The sequence below is a fragment of the Coptis chinensis genome, chromosome 8 (genome assembly GCF_015680905.1).
Source record: "Coptis chinensis isolate HL-2020 chromosome 8, ASM1568090v1, whole genome shotgun sequence".
NCBI classification, from domain to species: domain Eukaryota; kingdom Viridiplantae; phylum Streptophyta; class Magnoliopsida; order Ranunculales; family Ranunculaceae; genus Coptis; species Coptis chinensis.
In genome coordinates, this window is record NC_141463.1 from 73,254,335 (window position 1) to 73,270,069 (window position 15,735).

Sequence of the window (15,735 nt, forward strand, 5' to 3'; positions counted from 1 at the left end):
TGCATTGAAGTTGAAACCCTATTTCAAGGCTCACTCAGTGGTGGTGATAACAAATCTGCCCCTCAAGCAAGCGTTGAAGGCAGAAAAGTCAGGCAGAATGCTAAAATGGGCAGTGATGCTTAGTTACAAAATCCAATATCAAATTAGAACGGCGGAAAAGGCGCAAGCCATGGCGGAGTTCCTAACAGAATTTCCAGCCGAGGATCCCACTTGGGGAGAGGAAATGGTCATGGATTAGGAGGGAGAATCTAAACGTGATCCCTTGGACCCTTGGGATATGCGCAATGGATGGAGAGTATTCGCGGATGGATCAGCTACAGATACCGGGAATGGAATTGGCGTGGTTTTGGTGACTCCTGAGAACACATGGCTGGAGTTGTCAATGAAACTGGGATTCGTGGCTTTCTAATAATGAGTCCGAATATGAAGCAAAGGATAGCGGGTTTAGATTTGGCACAAGATCTGGGAGTAAGCGAGTTATCGGTGTTCTCTGACTCTAACTTGGTTATTTGTCAGATGAATGGGGGGTTTGTGGCGCGTTGTCCAAGGATGGCGCGATATCTAGAGGTTCTACAACGAAAAGCCAGCAAGTTCAAAAAGATTCAGTTTGCCCATTTGGGCCGCGGTGAAAACAGACATGCTGACGCTTTAGCATATGTGGCTACTGTGCTTCCAGGAACAGAGGGTCATTCTATTGAAGTAAGAGTTTTGAGCAGGCCAAGTACATCAGAAGAGGAGGGTGTGTGTCTCACCATTGAGAGGGAGGCAGGTTGGATGACGCCTATAAAAACTTTTCTGATGGGAGTAGAGATAAAGAATACAAAGGAGAGACGAAAGATGGAGCAAGTAAGTCAGAGATACGTTCTGTTAGATGGGGATTTGTACAGGAAGAGTTTTAGTGGGCCACTGTTGAGATGCATAGGGCCACAGCATGTGCAAGAAGTGTTAGCCGAGGTACATGAAGGTGATTGTGGAAGTCACTCAGCTGGACGAACAACAACCCACAGATTGATATCTCAAGGGTATTTTTGGCCCCATATGAAAAGGGATGTAACAGAGTATGCAACAACTTGTGAGAAATGCCAGAGGTTTGCACAACTCATACATTCCCCAGCTGAGCCGTTGCATAATGTGTTTAGTCCGTGGCCATTCGCCATGTGGGCACTGGATATAGTGGGGCCCTTGCCCATGGCAAGCGGCAAAAGAAGATTTATGGTTGGCGGGCACTACTAAAAGAAGGGCTTTTTGTGTCACTTTTTAAGTGACACAAGAAGTCACTTGTGTCACTTTTGAAACTAATTCTGAAGTGACCTATAAGCCCCCAACACATAAAGTTCTACCAAAAGTGACACAAAAGCCTTACTAAATGTGTCACTTTTTGTTAATAAAAGTGACACTTAAGAATAGCCTCTTGTGTCACTTTTAAGAAAGAGTGTCACCTGCTTGTAAAAAGTACACTAGTTGTATTTGTTTTGGACCAGAGCGGGATATAATTTCGGCAAAAGTGACACATTAATTATACTAGTTGTGTCACTTTTGGACTAGAGTGAGACATAAGTACGTCAAAAGTGACACATTAAGTATACTAGTTGTGTCACTTTTGGACCAGAGTGAGATATAATTACGTCAAAAGCGACACATTAAGTATACTAGTTGTGTCACTTTTGGACCAAAGTGAGACACAAGTACGTCAAAAACGACACAAAAGCTCCTTACTTCTTGTGTCACTTTTGGGAATCAACTCCATGTAACTCGTATGAAAATGAAAGCGACACATAAGAGTGGGCAGTTGTGTCACTTTTAATAGATATTATGTCACTTTTTCCAAAAGTGAGACAAATGAAAATAATTTTTTTTTTTAAAACTTTTTCTCATTTTTGTATTCAATCGTCTTCATTTCTCAACCTGCATCCTATACGTCATAACCAAAATCCCATTAACCTGTTTTATGATAGAAACAACATCCACATACATTTATCAAAACATCACAACCAAAATCACTTTAACCTGCTTTGTGATATGGAAACAACATCCACTCGGGGAAAAAAAAAACATTCAAAACAATTAACTTCTATTGATTTCATGGATCAAACCTAGTATCTATTATCTAGTTTGACTCCCAACAAAATAAGTCATTCTAATACCAAAATAATCACAATAAATTAAAGCAAAGTAAAGCAAAAAAAAACTAAATGACACCAACGCTATCCTAGTAATATCTTAGCTTGTTGTGCGCACTTCCAACACCAAAAAACCTAGCTGTCATCTATTCATTTGTTAATCGATCCATGCACCTGCATCATATCATGAAGTCGTCATTCCACTATGACTAGTATATAAAATTAAAAAGCAAATGAATCAAGAAAGGTATATTACACAAGTAAGAAAAAAAAATCGATAAGAAAAGTAAATATACATAAATAAAGGGAAAATATGGAAGCCCACTTACCCAAATTAACTACTCATATAAATTGTTGGATAAGGTCGATGAATTCAAGACGAACTTCATCTATTTTAGTGGTGTAACTCTTCTTGCTAGAGAACTCCAATACCTGTTCGACGAAAGATATATTATAAATATTATGAAAATGAATAATGCATGCAATGCATTGCCTACTATATTTACCTTATGTTGAAAGGAATTAAAAACACACGATCACCGTGTTCTTCAGCCAACTTCTGAATATATCGAGCCTTCTCATCATCCTTTGTATAAATAGTAAAACTTTCTGGATTACCAAATGCGTACTTTGCTCGAGCAATTCCAAAAGTCGAATATAAATATCTACATCATATATATACATTTTGTTAAAAAGTTAAATTATAACTAACACAAATAAGTTCACCAAATTATTCATACCTCATGTAGGAGATAATGCAACTAACATTTAACATTCTCTTCTCACACACTATGCTCGAATCTGATAGGAACCTTGCAAATTCCGATATTGTGGTCAGTATTCCAGTTTTTTTCCTTTGCAGAAATCCGCGGATTTTGAAATCCCAAACTATGCTCGAGGCTCACTGCCTCTGCAAGGCTTAAGGCAAGGCTCAGAGGCTCTTGAGGCTTAAGCCTCAATAAATATAAAAATAATAAAGGAGAACAAGGAAAAATCAGGAAGCTTGGAATTCCTAATCGAATGAGCTGTTTTGATGCTAAAAACAAAACTTCTTGTCTTTAATCTTTTGAAAAGTTAAGAGGGAGATAAGTATAAAAAAATTGGAAAAAAAAATGGGAAGAGAATAGAAAGATGTGAGGCTTAAGCCTTAAGGCGCTAAATAAAAGGGAATTTGTAAAAGGGAATCCCGACCAGCATATTTGGAGTAGACAATTTGTGCTCCATTCTAGGCAACAAGGAAAAAAAAACAATATTAACAAGAATACTCAAACCACTCTCTCATCTGGAATGGATAACAAGAATTCCTTTGGTAGTATAAAAGATGGAACAATGATGAAGCAGTGAAGTGAAGAAAGTCCTGTGGAAAATACATAATGGAATGTGATTGATTACTTATGGCTTGACCCTAGCTTGGACACAAATCCTCTTCATCATAGTTGCCACTTGTAAAATTGTTAGGATGGTGGAGTATGTAAGAGGTTTTACGTAACATTTATAATTCTTTTTGCACAACATAAACCGAGATGTCTATTGCACACAATCATTATAAAGAAAAGAGCAAGCATTCCATTAAAGAAGGCTACATAAACACAAGAAAAGCGTGCATCAAAACACAGTGCAAGAATTCCTGTCAACAGATCTCTTTGCGACAAAACTTAGTCTATTAGTTCGGTGGGAGGGGATTGAGTATGAACCGAAAGCTCAAGCGGTGCATGACCAAAACTAGGAGATCAAAACCACTACCATATCCCTCCTCTCTAAGTCTGTAATAGCCACAACTGCTTTAACAACAATCTCGGCCAAAGTGCGCTTGCAACGATTCACAATCTTTGAAGATAAAGTCGTCATGCAAGTCTGAACCAAAGGCTCAATGTTGGTGGCATCAAAAACAAACTTCTATGCAATGTTCTCTAAATGTTCAACAGATATCCTAGAAGCCATTTCATAGAATTCTGCTACCCGAATAGGATGCACACCACGTTCTAATAATCTCTCAGCCTGCTCTAGAAGTGCACCAGCCATGACAACAACTCCAGTAGTCCCATCACCAATTTCATAATCTTGACTCCTAGACAACTCAAGCATCAGTTTTGCTATCTATTTATCAACATCCATCTGCTCCAAGATTGTCGCACCATCATTGGTTATAGTGACGTCGCTATCAGGACTCTGAAGCATTTTATCCATGCCTTTAGGACCAAGAGAAGTATGTAGAATCCTAGCAACAGCTTTACTAGCAGAGATGTGTGATTTCTGAGCATCGATTCCTCTTAATCTAGTCTTCTGTTCTTGATCTCTTAATCAAGGCATGGTGGACACACATGCCTGATTTCTTATCGAAGTTAGAAGACTCAAATTGTACCTACTATAGGTTCATTTGGTGGCAGAGCCATGGATTAAGACCGTAGGCATTCTTAATGTACCTATTCTGCTTTCTCTGTTACTTTTGTTTTACTTGTATTTCCCTTTTTCAATTTATACAACTATCCTTTAGCAAAAAAAAAAAAAAAAAAAAAAAACTTCTTTTTTCAGGCTCTTGACAATATGTAATTGGTTAGGCGGATCGACAAAAACAACAATGACAAGTTCTTAACCACCAATCCCCCAACAACTTAACACACACACACCCCCCCATGACCCACCTTCTATATCCTAAGAAGTGGCAGATGAAGTACCAAAATTTTAGGTAGTCTAATAATACCAGCAGTAGCACAAATAGAAAAACTAGTTAACTTTTCACAAAGTACACAACTATAGAAACAACCTGAGCGGCAACAAGACTAAGAAAGGCTAGCTGCTAAGAATTGAATTACCTGGATGTACAATTTTTGCAGTTATTGGCATATTCTGAAGATGAAAGAAACTATATGTGCCTGCCGCTTGTCCTTTATTTAGATTCAAGAAGCTTCACATTCGAAAAACGAAGTCCTTCAACACAGCTAATTGATGAATCAATTACTTGTCCAATTAAAACCTAGTGAGAGATTTAATGAGGATTGGGTTTGGAGAAATGAGGAAATGGCTGGAAAAGCCTAGAGAGAGAGAGATGGAGAACGAGGGATGGGTAGAGCGAGAGACCGCTGGGTGTGGGAGAGCGCACGCGGTGAGGTCTAACGAACGCCGGTGAGAATTAGTTGGGAGGGAGGACGCGGTGAGGTCTGCTAGACTTCAGTGTTTTTGGGAGACAGAGTTTTTCTTTTCTATTTTTTTTTTCTTTTTTAATCCAACGGACTTCAGTTTATTCTCTTTTTATTTATTTTTCTTTTCCGTAACCTAAAATTATAGCCGTACGCTCAAATCGGGGCAACTTGAGTTTCAGTAGCATAGAATTACTTGTGTCGCTTATTTATTTTGACAGTATGTTAATTTTGTTTTCATTTTCTGTTACACCCAGAAATGACACAACAAGCCAAACCAATAGTGTCACTTTCAAATAATGTGACACAAAAAATAAAATTACATGTGTCACTTTTCCTAGAAGCAACACATCAGCCCTCATTCCATAGAAAAGTGACACATCAAAACTCTATGTGTCATTTTTTTCTAGTAAGTGACACGAGACATAAAAAAAAGTGACACAAAAAGCCCTTCTTTTAGTAGCCGCCACTGATTATTTCACCAAGTGGGTGATGGGAGTGGCACTACAACAAGTCAAAGAAGAGAATGTGAAGAAGTTCCTTTGGGAGAACATCATATGCAGATTCGGATTGCCATATACAATCATTGCAGATAATGGAACACAATTTACTGGGGGAAAGGTGCGTCAATTCCTTCAAGCCTACAAAGTGAAACAAGGGTTCTCGGCGCCATACAATCCGGAGGAGAATGGTCAAGCGGAGGCATCAAACAAAATCATCATGGACAATTTAAAGAGAAAGTTGGAGGACAGAAAGGGAGCGTGGGCTGATGAATTGAATCATGTTTTATGGGCTTATCGTACCACACCGCGAACCTCCACGAATGAATCACCATTCGCAATGGCATACGGAGTAGAGGCTGTCATACCTGTGGAAATGATAGAGAAAACGACAAGAACCAGGGCCGTGGAAATGGGTCTAAATGAGAAGATATTAGCCATTGAGTTGAATGTAATTGAGGAAAAAAGATATATAGCTTGCATGCGATTGGAGGAGTACCATCGAAGGCTATAGAGACAGTATGATAGACGAGTAAAGCCGCGTGCATTCATGATTGGGGATTTGGTGCTGCGAAAGGTTACCCCGGCCATTAAGAAGGAGAATGACGGCAAACTAGGACCCAACTGGGAAAGACCGTATGTCGTGACAGAGAAGGGAATTTCTGGCACCTACAAGATTGAGACGCCAGCAGGGGCAACGATTGAGAAACGATGGAATATAAGAATGCTGAAGAAATTCCATGAAAGAAGCAGTGTTTAGCTTTCCGGTGGGACAAGAATTTTTTTTTTGTATATATAGAGCGATTAAAAATGTATTGTGTGTGGAATTCTAAGTCAATGAAATAAAGAATGCATTTACGCCATATATGAATAATCTTGGTTGATCAAAGATAGCGGGGGGAATGAGCCCTTCGCGGATCTAACGTCAAAATCAAACCGGGGCAAAATGAGTCGCTGCCCCATCAGGGCTCACAACCGCTCAAAGAGAGCGGGGACGAAGAGCCCTTCGCGGACTTCACGTCCGAATCAATCAAGGGGCAAAATGAGCTGCCACACATTAGGCTTCACAGCCGTTCAAAGACAGCGGGGAGGATGAGCCCTTCGCGGACACAACGTCCGAATCAAACTGGAGGCAAAATGAGCTGCCCCAATCAGGCTTCACAGCCGTTCAAAGAGAGCGGGGGACGAGCCCTTCGCGGACTTCACGTCCAAATCAATCAAGGGGCAAAATGAGCTGCCCCGCATTAGGCTTCACAGCCGTTCAAAGACAGCGGGGGGGATGAGCCCTTCGCGGACGCAATGTTCGAATCAAACTAGGGACAAAATCAGTTGCCCCCATCAGGCTTCACAGCCGTTCAAAGACAGCGGGGGGGATGAGCCTTTCGCGGACGCAACGTCCGAATCAAACTTGGGGCAAAATGAGCTGCCCCCATCAGGCGTCACAGCCGTTCAAAGACAGCAGGGGGGGATGATCCCTTCGCAGAGTACACGCCCGAATCAAACTTAGGGCAAAATGAGCTGCCCCATTAGGCTTCACAGCTGATCAAAGACAGCAGGGGGATGAGCCTTCGCGGACTGAATGTCCAAATCAATTATGAAGCAAAATTAGGTAAGACAGAAACAAACTCCAACGCTAAAGAGATCAAAAGTACATTCAATAAGAATTAGATTTGCTAACAAGGAACTCGGGAATGCAAAACAACTGACATTAAAAACCTGCTAGACATACCCAGAAAACCAGGCAAAAGATATAATACAAAAAGTGCAATAAGTCAAAGTATAGGGATTACAAAAACACAAGTTTCACTTAGATAAAGACATAAATTCAAATGAGTTACTGCTGCCCTTCGGTCGCATCCTTCGGAGTGGATGCCAAATCCCCTTCACTAGAGGAAGGAGGATCGTTATCCAAGTCAATGGGAGAGGCAATCATACTGGATGTGGGTAGAGGCAATCACACTGGATGTGGGTAGAGGCATCACTTGAGTAGCAGCATTAGTGGGGGAAGTGACCTGAGAGGGAGCGGGCAAGGGAACAGAGGTTGGAATATCCGCTACTGGAGGGGGAACGGGAAGAAGACGGCCAGACGCAGTGAGATTTTCAAGCTGTTGTTTAAGTTCACGGCTAATCTTCTTCTCGGCTAGACTACGAAAACGGTCTGCAGCCTCCGTCACGGCCTTGTCTACAGCGGCTTGAGTGGCTATCTTACCCGCCGCTTTTTGGCCCTTAAGTTTGGATGTCACACCGGCCACATAGTCCCGATGCTTGTCTTCAGCCACCTGGAGCGCCTTTTGAGCCTTCACGGCTATAATTCGAAAATCGTCACGATCCTTCTCTAACTTGGCATATTTAGCCTTCCAGCCATCAGGGCCTTCAATCTCTTGCTTCACGGTCTCCAGCGATTCCAGTGTGTTGGTTAAGCCGCGCACCACATAGCCAATGTCCAAACTCAGCTGAAAAGAATGATTGGTTACCAAACTATCCAAATGAAAAGATAGGTTACAAGGAGAAAAATTTAAACCTTTTCCCAGCCATGGTAGATGGAAGCTTTATGCGAAGCGAACGTGCCATAGTCTCAATATGCTTGATCTTTGGGAAGATGCGAGCTGAAGAAAAGAGAGGCCGCAACAGCGGTGTTTTCTAGGGCCGAGTCACGAGTTGTTATATCCCGATCCCTGGCCCTGAATTGAGGGCGCCATATGTCAATGGCACCACATGGCAAAGGCCCAGATGGGTAAGGGTCTTTACCAGGATGGCGTGAAGGAGCAATAGGCCGCAACGGTACAGATACAGTTTCAGTGAATGCCGGAGCAGTGGTTCTAGCCTTTTTGGCTGGGGGACTCTTGGCCGCAACTTCGGTGACCTCCTCCCCGTCTTAGTCACTTTCCCAAAGTTTGAGCTTATTAGTGGCCATGGCAGCTTCAGTTATAGCGGATGAGGGTTGAGTAAAGTCGTCTTCCCAATCCGCCACGGCAGAGTAGGAAGAGGGGGCGGTATTAGGAGTAGCGGTATGAGATTGAGCGGCAGCTCGTTGGGCAACGACTTTGGAGTGGTATATCTTGTTGGTGTACTTGAAGGACTTGAAGGCCTTTCTTTTAGGGCGAGGGGAGGATTTGGAAAGTCTTTCTTTGGGTGGTGCTGGGCGGTAGAGCGGACCTTGATAGTTACCAATGCTTTTCAACGAAGGATCAAGGAGAAGATGGTTGCCCTTTTCTGAATCTATACCAAGAACTTCACACTGGGCACTTCCCAAATCACGAAGCCTTTGGAAAATTGCTGATGAGACGCTGGTGTAAATTTTAGATCGCGAATCAGGGCTCCAACTTGTGTCACAGAAGAAAGACAAGTTAAAATTAAGCAAGTTAGGAAAGGGTACTGCGAACCAAAAGATGTTACGTACCACTAGAAAGGAAACTGAGATGCCTTAGAGAAACTTCAGATGAAAGATCCACGGATAGAAAACTACCGGACACATATAACGGATAATAATGTCATACTTTGTCAGAGGTAGTAATGTGGAGGACAAAAGACTTCTTCTGTGGACGGGTACAAAAGGATTGGTATCCTACACTACCAAATTTGGTGCTTTTCTTTATATAATAATGAGCTATTATGTCGCAGAGTTGGATTTTGGGTGAATTGGTTTTGTTGTAGTGATTCGCGGCGTATAAGATGCGCCAAAAGTTACCAATGCCTTGACATGGAGGGATGTTGAAGTGGTTACATACCTCGACATCTAGAGGAGTTAAGGGAAACCGCAAGCCTGCGGCTATCTGACCTACGGTAGCGATGAGACAACCGGGCCGCGGTGTGACTAGATATGGGAAATGGGTGACGTCAGGCACGTGCTCAAAGATCACGCGTCGGCCGGGATGTAAATAGCGCTTTAACGGCATCTAAGTTGGGTCTACAAATATATGAAGGGGAAGAGTGGCTTTCCTTCCTGAAGTGGAAGGTTCCGCGACAGGGCTAAAAGTGTCAGAAGCCGTTGACTCAGATCGTTCCGCGGTATGACCGCTAGATCTGGAGGTGGAGGACGCCGATCCATCAAAGCGAGTACCTGAGGTACTCACAGATTCGGATTCCGACATGATAGAATCAAACAAATTGGAAAGCTCCAACTGACAAGGGGGAAAATAAACCACGAAGGAAAATGAAAGAACAGTAACACGAATAAGAGTAATTGGGTACAAAGGATAGGAACAAAGGGGATGAAGACAAACCTGAGGTAATAAGCAGCAAAGAGCAACAAAAACGAAGAACAGTGAAGAAAACTCGAACCTTGAGCGGCCAAAGATCCACCGGAAACGAAGAACAGTGAGAAGGATGGAGCAGAGTGAGAAAAGTGAGAGGGTTTAGATGCAAAAGTGGGGTTTTGAAGAAAGAGAGATGTTTGAGCGGGATACTATGCGATAGGGGTAAAAACGTAATATCAAAAGAAAAAAGGACCAGAGGAAAAAGGACACGAGGGTCCTCGAAAATCGAAAAGGCAGGTTCGATGCGCGTGCGCCGAAAAGACAGGTTTCATATACGTGCGCCTTGGACACGTGGATGATGGCGCACATGCAAAGGAGATATGTGAAATGGAATATTTGGAGGGGAGGTTTGGGTGGATTCTCGGAACCGTAGACGGTCCGCGGACCATAAATGATACCGCGGAATGTCAACGGGACCGAGAGGGGCATCTGTATAGGACCTATTGATGACATGTGGAGTCATAGGTAGCAAAAGAGTCGTACGCAGAGTTGCAAAGAGGAGACATGATGCAACGGATCAGGTCCGCAGTAACCTAACTGCCGAAAACTACCATATAGGGAGTGGGACAGGTGGAGAGCTGAAGGGCGCAATGGAGAGGAGATGAACGAACCTGATGAGAAGGGAAGTTAGGAAAAAAAAGATAGTATATAAAGAATAGGATGAGAAAAATAAAGAGGAGGAGATCCATTAGGTTGTAATTTTTTGAGTATACACATAGCTTGTGCCACTGTCTTGATTAGAGTCCTCCTCCGGTCCTCCCAGTGATAATAGCACCCCTTGCCAGCCAGCAGCTGCTCCCCCTTGGATGCAGTAAAAACGTAAGGGTAGTCAAGGTTTTATCTTTGATGGTCATAGAGTTGACACCAAGGACCTGCTTGTACAGAACTCAGCTACAATTTTTCTCCCCACACCAATCAAGACTTCATTAATTAAATAAGAAACTATATCTCCCTTTGATGTTCAACATCACAACCAAGTCACCAATTCTTTATTCAGCCTCCAGCAATTTGTCAAAGTCCCCATACACAAGCTCCAGATTATTACCCAGTTCAGATTTGCTAATTCAGCCTTTCAGACCACTCAGTTTACGTATATCAAACTGTACCAAACCCATATGCATTTAAGAAATCTGTGAGCCTATCATTTGCTTTTGCTATCCATTTACAGTGCAGTTGAATAAAACAGGATAATCATATTTGGACATGCACTCACTAATTCAGCCGCCAATAAGTAGGGTAGTTACCTAATCACAACATTACATTCTGAATTCCGATCCAGATATAGGCCCAGAAGCTCAAACCAGGGTTGGTGAGTTGGTGAGAAACAAGGAAATCAAAAATTAAACTGAACCATGGCAATGCAAGGTTATTCCAAGTCATAGCTCATTCCTTCTCCATTCAAAATCCTGAATATCAACTACCTTCAGGTTTGACAGAAAACTTTGAGGAGTTGTTCTGATAATCCGGCCATATCCTTGAAATGAAAAGTAATCAAATCCCTGAAAACAAAAAAGTTTAGGGTGTGTTTGTTATGATGGAAACACTATGGAAAGGAAAGGAAAATAAGAGTGGTCCACCTTTTCCATAGTTTATAAGGTGTTTGTTTACACATGGAAAGGAAATGGGCTTTTCCATATGGAAACAAAATTATTGAAATGGAAAAGGTTTTGTGTCCTTAGCTAACCTCTGAAATTTTTGTGGAAAGGAAAGGAAAAGAAATAAATAGATAGGGACTTACTACTAATACACCTATGACCCAACAATACAATTATTCCTTTCCATAGTTTTTGCAAACAAACATGATTATTCCTTTCCCCAGTTTTTACTTTCCTTTCCCCAATTTACCAAACACATACCATTTAAAATTATTTCCTTTCCATTCCATAGTGGACCACCCATTTTATTTCCTTTCCTTTCCATGAGTTAAAATTTAACAAACACACCCTTAATACTTTAAAAGGTCATTAGCTTAATCTAAAAACAATAAATAACAGAGAACAGATATAGGGCCTTACATTAGGAAAGGAAAGGATTTCAATATTAGGCATGTTAACAAGGAAATCTACCAAACTCCTGCCACTTACAACACCGCAAGTTAATCTGAACAGCACCCTCAGATGGTTCAAACCAGAAAGTGAAAGCAAATATGTTGAGACATCTGGACGGGAGAGAGTCTAGAAACACCAGACGAGAACAATAATGATGGAAAGGAAAGGAAACACTATGGAAAGGAAAGGAAAATAAGAGTGGTCCACCTTTTCCATAGTTTTTAAGGCGTTTGTTTACCCATGGAAAGAAATGGGCTTTTCCATATGGAAACAAATGGAAAAGGTTTTGTGTCTTTAGCTAACCCCCTGAAATTTTGTGGAAAGGAAAGGAAAGGAAATAGATAAATAGGAACTTACTACTAATACACTCCACTCAACAATACAATTATTCCTTTCCATAGCTTTTGCAAACAAACATGATTATTCCTTTCCCCTAGTTTTACTTTCCTTTCCCACAAACACATACCATTTAAAAATATTTCCTTTCCATTCCATTCCATAGTGGACCACCCATTTTATTTCCTTTCCTTTCCATGAGTTAAAATTTAACAAACACACACTAAGTACCACAAAACGACTAAACCTAAAAACTTTCCAGTGTGTTTGATTCACATGGGACATTTCCGCACTTTAGCTGAGAATCTGAAGGACAGATACACAGTGGGAAAATTTGCCACTACTAAACTACATTCAGGCCTATGTTTGTAAGAGTTTCATTTAAGGGAGGGCGCCCGACAAAATTAACGAAGATTATATATAACCTCTTTCGTAGGGGAATACAACCATAATCAACTCTGTCGTTTCCTTAAAATCTTCCACTTTGTGAGAAATTCCAATGGGAATCAAGCACACGTGAACTGTATTCATCTCACTTATTATTTTACAAAAGCAATTAAGCTCTAAAGGAAACATACCTAAATGCTAGGAGCAGATAACTGAAGACTCTTTACGTTGCAGATCCCCCTAAGAAGTGAGGCCACATGGTGAACATGTATCGTTTCATTGTAACAAGTAAGATGAATATAAGGATCAGTAAGAGATGGTAGGTTGCATATAGAATACTCGTAACAAAGACAACTTCTTAACACTAATGAGTAATGATACGAGACTCTCTGCATAGATCTTTATTTCACAATCAGTTAAACCGATATTCTCCCAGTCTTCTATTTCTAACAGCTGAAGTTTGGGAGCAGAAATGTACATTGACGGTCTTGAGCTCTAACCAAGTACAACCCTCTATAATGAATTCTTCCAAGTTAGGACAGCTTAAAGAGACTTTCTGAAGCGACTGATCACTAGATAAAATGATATCTTTAAGATGCAGAATCTTGAGGCTTGGAAAACAAATCGACGAAGGAAGATTGATAGAGAGCTTAGTTCCCCCTTCCCAATACCACGACGAATCGATTTTCAACACCCTTAAAGATCCACAAATAAATAAGTGAAGGGGGAATGTTACGGACCGAATCGGGATGATTGGGCCCAAAGGTTTGGAACAGCCCATGGGCTGATGGGTCACCGCGGACTGAGGTAGGCAGCAATCCTAGGGCAGAAATTGAGGAAGAGCGCAAAAGGTGAGGACAGGTGCGCGAAGTCAGAGAAGACACGTGGGTTTATGAGAACCGAGGGATGGAAAGAAGATGAACGGTAGAGCACAGACTAGGGGTGGAAGGAAGTATAAAGAAAGGGGGAACCCTAAAGAAAAGGGGAGGAAAAATCTAGAAAAGAGAATTAGGTCACAACAATTGGCGCCGTCCGAGGGGACTGAACTGACGACCACACCGGTTAAAAACCACGGTTCTAGGAGAAGAGATGGCACCATCGAAAAGAAAAGCAAGAGCGGAGACAGAAACGGAGGTAGGGGAAGCAAATGGTATATGAGTGGTCAACCAAGTAGAGGAGGTAGGAGGAGAAACAGATCTGACGGCGGTGGAGAGAATGAGAGAGATGGAGGTAGAGATGGGTAGGCTGGGGGAAGAGAATGAAAAGTTTAGAAGAGAGAGGGAAGCGGAAGAAACAAGAAGAGAGGAAAACATCATAGAAGATGAGTCTGATGAAGAAAGCTCAGATGGGGAACCTGTGCAGCCGTTAGATGGAATAGAGAAGGGAGTAGAGCTAGATCCACAAATGGAAGGCGGTGGAATAGCAGATGGAGTCACATTACAGCAAGTTCAACACATGTTTGAAAGGGAAAGGGAAGCCGTCCGACCAGTGCAGCAGGAGAGCAGAGGAACGACAAACCAAGTAATAGCGGCGCTCAGTCACAACCCGTTGGTGGCGGTGGTGAGGTCAACGGAGGTACCAAGGCGGTTCACACAACCCAGATTCGATAGATTTGATGGAAAGGGAGACCCGGTGCATCACATACAACATTTTCGCCAACAGTTAGCTTTATGGCAAGAGGATAAGTTTAATGGTTTATGGTGTATGCTCTTTCCGGCGAGTTTGAAAGATGGAGCTTCCGATTGGTTTTATCGGTTGCCAGCTGGAAGTATAGAGAAGTTCAGTGAACTAGAAAAGGCATTCGTCACTCATTACATTCATCAAAAGAAAAGAGCGGTAGACGTGTCCGCGCTGTTTTATGTGAAACAAGAAGACGGGGAATCATTAAGGAAGTTTGTGTCCAGGTTCAACGCGGAGGCCATGAAAGTGGAAAATTTAGATGAGAAAACTGCAGTGATAGCTTTTAGGAATGGAGTTCGCCAAGGAAGTAAAGTACACATGTCCATAGTAAAAAATGAAGAGGTGATATCTAACTTGGCGGAACTGTATCCTAGATTGGAGAAGTATATAAGGTGTGAGGATTATATACCGCGGTCTACTAAAAAAGGGGGAAAAGGGGTCAATACAGTGGAGAAAGATGATGAAAGGAGAGGCAAAATGGACTACAAGGGAAAGGGGTACAAGGCGGAACAGCCTAGGGAAAGAGAACGAAAGGAAGAAAGGGTCAGAAAACCATATCAGGAAAAGATATATACACGGTTGAACAAGCCTTTGGAGGAAATCTTTAGGGTTATAAGAGATCGACAGGATTACATACCACCGCGGAATTACCCAGAGGAGAGGGCGGACAAGCCTTATTGCCAGCATCATCAGTTACGAAACCACGGCACCAACGAATGTTATGCTTTGAGGTGGTTGGTGCAGAAGATGATTGATGAAGGTCACTTGAGGGAGTTTATCGCGGACAACAGAGAAGAGGGTAGGATACCTGAAGATTGCAGAATTATGGGAACTATCAACGTCATTTATAGCGGTGAAGTACCGACTCGGAATGGTCAAAGGGACAAGGTAAAGGCGGGACGATTCGATTCAGCGAAATGTCACGAGGTAAACTTGATGCCAAGAGCTATACCACAGAGTCCGACCGGCTACAACAACATAGCGTTCACGGAGGAGGATAGAGGGAGAGGGTCAACCTTCCTCATGATGATGCATTGGTGGTAACTCTGGTAGTAGGTAACTATCTTACTAAAAGAATTTTAATTGATTGTGGTAGTTCAATAGATTTATTGTTCCGTTTTGCCCTAGACGAAATGCATATAGAGACATCGGCCTTGAAACCAGCTAGAAATAATTTGTTTGGTTTTAATGGGAGTATGACTGAACCCATAGGAGAAATAGAATTGCCCGTATCTGCAGGCCCAGTCACAGTAATGACCACGTTCATAGTA

General features: G+C 42.0%; 2 protein-coding genes and 1 long non-coding RNA gene across 3 annotated transcripts; 2 read left to right on the forward strand and 1 right to left on the reverse strand.

The window, feature by feature from the left end:
* Window positions 1-366: 366 nt before the first annotated feature.
* On the forward strand, window positions 367-1,233 carry LOC147482896 (uncharacterized). The gene has a single exon (XM_086579446.1). The coding sequence runs from the start codon at window positions 367-369 to the stop codon at window positions 1,231-1,233; it is 867 nt and encodes a 288-aa protein (XP_086435572.1).
* Window positions 1,234-11,229: 9,996 nt separating this feature from the next.
* On the reverse strand, window positions 11,230-13,492 carry LOC147482897 (uncharacterized). Its single transcript, XR_015205420.1, has 3 exons — window positions 12,976-13,492; window positions 12,029-12,187; window positions 11,230-11,512 (listed from the first exon to the last, which is right to left on the reverse strand). It is a non-coding gene; the product is annotated as an uncharacterized LOC147482897 (long non-coding RNA).
* Window positions 13,493-14,008: 516 nt separating this feature from the next.
* Window positions 14,009-15,508, forward strand: LOC147482898 (uncharacterized). The gene has a single exon (XM_086579447.1). It carries the CDS (start codon window positions 14,009-14,011, stop codon window positions 15,506-15,508), a length of 1,500 nt encoding a protein of 499 aa, XP_086435573.1.
* The last annotated feature ends 227 nt before the right edge of the window (window positions 15,509-15,735 follow it).

Bases quoted from the DNA above. Each gene is read 5' to 3' on its own strand.
- LOC147482898 (XM_086579447.1), top strand. From the start codon at position 14,009: ATGGAGGTAGAGATGGGTAGGCTGGGGGAAGAGAATGAAAAGTTTAGA.
- LOC147482896 (XM_086579446.1), top strand. From the start codon at position 367: ATGGCTGGAGTTGTCAATGAAACTGGGATTCGTGGCTTTCTAATAATG.